Genomic DNA, 6,838 nt, shown 5'->3' with positions numbered 1-6,838 from the left:
GTCGTTTTTTTATCACAGACTTTACAGACAGCTGTTTTTACTGGCTGGAATTTCAATACTGGACTGCTTTTTTAGATGCCTATTTTCATCTATTTCTTTTTCATCTTTTAGAGGTCTTTATTCTGTATTTTTCAACACCTTCTAGTGTCTATTTTCAGTCTATTGTCATCTTTCAGACATCGATTTTTCCATCTATTGGGGACTATACTGGTCGGTTTATATACCACAGCTAAAATGTGGTAATGCAGGTAGCATTCATACACTATCTGGTAAAACAACGCCCGTGATTACCAGCCAAAACAGAGCTTCAGATGTCAGGTAACCGGTGTCTCTGACTGGACCTTATCTCGCCCCCGACAGAGCTCTACCTTTGCCAAGAGGACCGCAAGAGGCTCCACGACTTGAGGAGACGTGTGTCCATGTGTACTACCACCAGAAGAACCAGGATCTCCACAACAACCAGATCACTCGCATCAAAACACAGCGGAGAGGTTGTGTTTTCAGATTTCTGTATTTTGGCATTTTTGGGCTTTTTATTTTTATTTTGTAATTTGAGTCATTTAAAGGTATAGTGTATAGAGTTGAATGGCAGCTAGGAGAAAGGATTAGGAAGAAATTGAATATAATCTGAAATATAAAATATAACATAAAAACATATCTAAATTTCTCAATATAATAAAAGCAAGTTTTAAATACTGTATAGTCCCAGAAAAAATCTAAGACTACAAATACTAAGATGCAATGGAGTTCAACCATCCTCAACCAACCATCCATCCAAGAAATTTTCACAAAAAAGTTTCACAAAAAAAAAAAAAAATGAAATGAACAAAACAATACCACACGACGGCGCCCCCCTGAACGCGCCTCTGCCGACGCGACGTTCCCCTCAGGACGGACGAGATGTCGGCGGTGGTGGGCGAGGTCTCCGAGCGGGTGCACCATCGTGGACAGCCTGGTGGCGCTGGACGGGCAGCTGGGCCGGCTCCAGGACCTGTCGGCGCTGGCCGTGGACACCCTCAGCCTGTTCTCCGCCTGCGACAGCCTGCAGCACCGCGACGCCCGGCTGGCCGCCCTCCGCACGCCGCAGGCCCCCGGCACCACGCCGCCGCCGGCCCCCGGCGCCGCGCTGCGACGGGTGGCGGCCCCGCGCCAGCACCAGCGGCCCGCCCTCGCTGCTGAGGGGGACCAGCCGGCTGGCCCTCCCCCCGGAGAGCCACGCCGCCGACTGGAGGAGCAAGCACCGAGGCCCGGGACACGCCGACCAGACGTCCGGGGAGGTGGGTCGGTCCCCGGGGTCTGTTGGTTTGACGCGTTGTGGACATGAGTTCTGAATGAGGACCCCTCTCATGGGGGGGGGGGGATCAGCGCACGTACTGCTGCCTCCTGTATGCAACACCACCAGGGCGCTTTGGTTTTGCAATGTTTCGATTTCGGCAGTTTAGGTGATTTGCTGTCAAGCATGGAGGAGTAAAAGTATGTATGCAAGTGTAACGGATGCCGACTAGCCTGGGCTAGCTGGCCGCAGTACGTGGTGAGCCCTCACAGCCCCTAGCCTTAAAGAACGCTCCTGGCCGCTGAGTTAGCAGCCTGGGCTTTTAGCTCAGTGGTCAGAGCGTTCCACTCCCATGCCGGTAGTGTCGTAGTTCGAGAGGTGGCAGGTTCGAGACCCGCGAGCGCTTGGCCTCTGCTACACATGTGCATACATACATTGAATGCAACACATTGCAAAGTACAGTTGTGCAGTAAACTGTATATTGTGTGTGTGTGTCTGAACTGAATCCTTACACATTTGCAAACAATACTTAATTGTAGGCCGTAGTCGTTGTCGTCTCCTCACCCCATACCCCACCTCAAAATAAAATAAAAGCACTTAGTTTTAAAAGTTTTAAATCCTCCGTCCACTTTCATTTGAATCGCAGGAATCTCCGCCCAGCGCAGAGGAATTCCTACCGGGAGGTGATTGGCTCTCGGCCCGTGGCTCCTCCCCTACGGGGGGCGTCCACGGCGGTCTGTGTGAGCGGCCCCCTCACGGCCCCCCCGCTGCGTCTGGAGGAGACGGGGGGCCGGACCACGGAGCCTGGAGCCCCGACCCCGCCTTCTACCCCTGCCAGGACCCCGCCGACATGGAGGAGGAGGAGGAGGAGGAGGAGGAGGAGGAGGAGGAGGAGGAGGAGATGAGGGACCACAAGGAGGGCCTCTGGCTGAAGAAGAGCGATCCCGGTGGCTCCGCCTCCTTCACCGGGAGCTCGCCGGACCCCGCCCCCGCGCCGGACGGCGCCCGGCGGCCGCGGCGCCGCTCGCTGCTCCACGGCCGCTGGGCGGCGATGCGCCGGAAGCCCCCCCGCTGGGCGGGCGGGGTCCGGGAGCGGCCCCACGGCCACTACAGCTCGCTGTCCTCCAGCGCCGAGAGCCTGGCGTTCGCCGGGGCCCCCCCGAGCCCGCTGAGGGGGTCCTTCCCCCTCCTCGCCCGACCCCGGAGCGGGCGCGCGTCCCCCGGGGGCCGGGCCCGGCACGGCAGGGCCTCGCTGAGGGGCAGCCGCAGCGAAGGTATTCTGGTCAGGTGGCCCCGTGGGGCCCGGGGCCGTCTGTACACTTTGGGGCTTTGGGGGACACAGCGATGAGGAGGGAGGAGGAGGAGGGGGAGGAGGAGGAGGGGGAGGGGGGGGAGGAGGGGGGGAGGAGGAGGGGAGGAGGAGGAGGAGGAGGAGGAGGAGGAGGGGGGGTAGGAGGAGGAGGAGGAGGAGGAGGGGGAGGAGGAGGAGGGGAGGAGGAGGAGGAGGGGGAGGAGGAGGAGGAGGAGGAGGAGGAGGGGGGGGAGGAGGAGATGGGTCAGAGGAAGGTATTTTCTATTGAGTGTTTAAAGAACCGTTCATTTGCATATTAATCGATTAATTTGGATTATGTGTGTGTGGTTTGTGTGTGGGAGGACAGGGCCTAATGATGAAATGTCCCACATTTCGCTCTAAGAACTTAAAATGACATATCACAGATAACATCTGTGATATCCATCATACCAGAGGGATGTTCCTGCTACGCCTACTGACTATCTTGTCAGGCTAATAAACTTCTTTATTGGAGAGACGGAGCTGTGCTGAGTGCTGGTCTGAATCCCCGCCTCCACGCTCTCTCCGTCGTGTACTTTGTACTTCCTCAAAGTTCCGAGGTGTCATCGCTTTATTCAGAACTACGAACTTCTGGCGAGATCTGCGTGGCGGTCGACCGCGTTACTGGACGGTAATCTGCTCCGTAGCCACCGGGGAAAATAGACTCCCACCGATTTAATCTGCTTACATTATTTGGGTGAAATCGATTTATTGTAAATTCGCAACGGATTACACGGAACGCTGTCTTCTGATGCGCACTGCGCACCTTTAAAGCCCTCGGTAACATCATGAGAAGTGAATGAAGGATTTCCGTTGGCGATCACGTTAAGCAGCAGGAGTCTCCGTGCTGACCGTTGTCCTGTCCCCACAGAATGGTCTAAATCCTCCGACCTGGGGCTCCACTGGAGCAGCAGAGCCAGAGGCATTAACAAGAAGACCGTCAAGATCCAGGAGGTACTGTAGGACACACCTCTGCTATCTCCAGATAAGATAAGATAAGGTACAACTTTGTTTAAGTCTAACTTATCCTCGAAATTCCCGTGTTACGGCACAGCAGCGGGAGTTTGTAGTGAAATCGATAGATTAAACAGTTTGCACAATGTCATTGCATTTGGCACAGTGCAACCGTCTGTCACAAAATGATTTGATAGATAGATAGATAGATAGATAGATAGAGAGAGAGAGAGAGAGAGAGAGAGAGAGAGAGAGAGAGAGAGAGAGAGAGAGAGAGAGAGCGAGCAATATAGATAGATAGATAGAGAGATAGATAGATAGATAGATAGATAGATAGATAGATAGATAGATAGATAGATAGATAGATAGATAGATAGATAGATAGATAGATAGATAGATAGATAGATAGATAGATAGATAGATAGATAACTTTATTTATCCCCGGGGGGAAATGAGGTCATCGTAGCAGCGGTACAATACAATCAGAATACAAAAATACAATCATGAGGTAAGGGCAAATATTGATATCAAAAACAGTACAAATTTGTGACTGATTTACTAAGAAAGGATACACTTACAGCATCCAATGTCTCCGACCACTGTTAGGGGTGGGAATCGAGAACCGGTTCCTACTCAGAACCGGTTCCTACTCAGAACCGGTTCCAACTAACCAATTCCATCGGAATTGTACGCCTCCAACGTTATCGATTCTTCTTATCGATCCCTGCGTGACGTTTTCTGGTTTTCTCGTCGAGTGCCGTGTGTTCAAAAGCCTGCGTAGTACGAGTCAAGCGCGCTAATCAAGCGAATAATATATCCTGATTCGAAAATGGATAACGCACGGAGCAGCCAGCCTGAGCGGTAAACTGCGACCCCGAGTCATCCCCGCTGACAGCAACACGCTGCATCGGTGGAGAGACGGGCTGCAATAAACCCGCTTCTCTCAACATTGACGCGCAAATCCCTGTGTGTGCCGGGCACGTCTGTGCGCTCCCGACGCGTGTTCTCCGCCGCACGTAACACCGTGAATAAAAAGAGAGCCGCACTTGATCCAGATCAAGTTATGTCTCCTGGTTAAGTTGTCACGTCATTGTTTGCGCTGTGCAGTTCCGATTCCGTTTTAGTTTTTCATTGCATAGCCTAATTTTGTGATATGCATAGTGGCACTTTATATTGATTAAGTTGATATACTGTTTCAAACAAAGAGGATATGGCCTTAGTCCTGTTTATGTCTCCTCTTGTCACGTTATAGCCTACAATTGAATCTCTGTTAGTGTTTGTTTGTTTTTTGTGGGGGGGGGGGCAGGGCCTTGTAGATATTCAAATATATTCAAATACATTGCTTGATATCCGTTCCAATGATTTTTCTTAAAGGTGACAGCCCTATATAGTAGTAGTATAGTCGTTTTTATTAATAAGGCAGAGCGAGCTGCATACAAATATCTTCCGGTTTCATGCTGATGATGACACCGATAGCTCTCAGGCAGCTGGCCCCTCGACATCGCCTCAAGTTACCCCTAGATTTTCTTTCCTACTCTATATCCTGTCATGGTGTTGTTCAGTATGTAAAAAATTAAAATGTAATGGTTGCTTTTGGTGCAGAAGACTGTAGAACTCCTTTTTTGCCACTCAATGAACTACTCAGGAATCGGTAAGAGAATTGATAAGGAATTGGATCGATAGGCAGAATCGACAATGGCATCGATATTGATAAAAACATCAATTCCCACCCCTAACCACTATTGACTTTCCCCACATCTCGACCCCTCTTGTCTCTTGTCCCCGTGGCAGAACGTGCGTGACGTTCCCCGGAGAAGGAGCAGGAAGATGAAGGGGCGATGCTGGTCGGCCACAGCCAGCCTCAGCCAGCTCAGTACGTTCACATGACTGACCCCCTGACCCCGCTGACCCCCTGACCCCGCTGACCCCTCTGACCCCGCTGACCCCCTGACCCCTCTGACCCCTCTGACCCCCTGACCCCGCTGACCCCCTGACCCCTCTAACCGGTGGTCAGAGGGACGCAATGTTTTTTTTCGTAGGATAAGTCTGGGATCTCGCCTCTGATTGGTTAGAAGGGCTCTCCTTTAGATCGTGTTTCGATTGGTCCTAGCTGTTTGCGGGAGTTTATGGTTAGGGTTAGGGTTAACCCCTACCCAAACCCTAACCCTAACCCTAACCATAACCAATTGGAGGAGAGACATTCTAACCAACCAGACTTATCCTACGAAAAAAACTATTGCCAGAGGGACGGCGCCAAACACAGCTCAACTTCCTTGTGCGTAGAGTAGTTTCAGAATAGGGACATCAATGACGTGTTTCTTCAGAGAGATAGTGCTGACCCTGCACACGTGGGGACTAAGAATGAACCACGCCAGGCAGAAGCACAATAGACCTCTGAAGAATAAGTCCCGCCTCCGAGGCTCCGGTTCCCTCGGTCAAATGTCTACGGGGAATAACACGGGGTTTATGAACGATCGTACATAACAAACTCTGTAGGCGGCGGAGAAGTAAAAGCTGCGTCACGTTTTGAACTACACACATTTTCATCTAGTTTCGACTGGCTTTTTGGATTGTCGGTGCCGTTAAATTAGTATTTATAATCGTTCACTACTTTAACGGCACCAACAATCCAAAAAGCCAGTCGAAACTAGATGGAAAATGTGTGTAGTTCAAAACGTTCATAAACCCCGTGTTATTCCCCATAGACATTTGATCGAGGGAACCGGAGCCTCGGAGGCGGGACTTATTCTTCAGAGGTCTATAGGATGATCCTAGTTTGGATCGTGGGCAACAATAGATGACACGGATAGATGAACAAATCAAACCGTAATTATACACAAACGTATCTGTCTTTTCCCTCATCATACTTTATCAAAACATATTCTTGCAGATTGTGAGCCCGTGGAACTCCTCCAGAAACAAGCGTTCCTGCCCCCGGTAAGAGTGATCACCGTGGATCACATCCTAATATACGGATGCCGTTCGGCGGATGCTTTGACCCACGCCGGTCCAGTCAGGACGTGTTGCCTGATGGTGTCTCTGTCTCCTCCACAGGACTGTGGGAGTCCCAGCTCCTCCGTATGGAACAGCTTCACCCCAACAAGGAGCCAGAGGCCTTCGTAAGTCTGACCGTTCGATTGGCCTTTGTGGTCATATACAGTCAGGGGTCGGTTCATGTACAGTATGTTGCGGAGATGATGATAATAACCAAACAACCTTCTTCTCATTTGCAGTGTATGTAGTGCAGTCCTGCCTGAAGGTATCGCGAAAGGAAATCTTTT

The 6,838-nt window shown here is 51.1% G+C and overlaps 1 protein-coding gene across 1 annotated transcript in view; it reads left to right on the top strand.

The window, feature by feature from the left end:
- Window positions 1-360: 360 nt before the first annotated feature.
- The window catches only part of LOC311371135 (uncharacterized protein), a gene marked incomplete at both ends in the record, with an annotated part of 8,850 nt that continues 2,372 nt past the window's right edge, over window positions 361-6,838 (top strand). Inside the window, 8 exons of the mRNA XM_084489358.1 lie at window positions 361-411; window positions 891-1,294; window positions 1,920-2,547; window positions 3,475-3,557; window positions 5,349-5,430; window positions 6,448-6,494; window positions 6,612-6,676; window positions 6,791-6,816. Of these exons, the coding sequence (XP_084345484.1) occupies window positions 361-411; window positions 891-1,294; window positions 1,920-2,547; window positions 3,475-3,557; window positions 5,349-5,430; window positions 6,448-6,494; window positions 6,612-6,676; window positions 6,791-6,816 (1,386 nt within the window). The remainder of the gene's footprint in view (window positions 412-890; window positions 1,295-1,919; window positions 2,548-3,474; window positions 3,558-5,348; window positions 5,431-6,447; window positions 6,495-6,611; window positions 6,677-6,790; window positions 6,817-6,838) is intronic.

Source organism: Micromesistius poutassou (genome assembly GCF_964030765.1).
Source record: "Micromesistius poutassou genome assembly, contig: SCAFFOLD_1787, whole genome shotgun sequence".
Taxonomy (NCBI): Eukaryota; Metazoa; Chordata; class Actinopteri; order Gadiformes; family Gadidae; genus Micromesistius; species Micromesistius poutassou.
The sequence above is the reverse complement of the archived record's forward strand: the minus strand, read 5'-3'. Positions and strand labels throughout refer to the sequence as shown.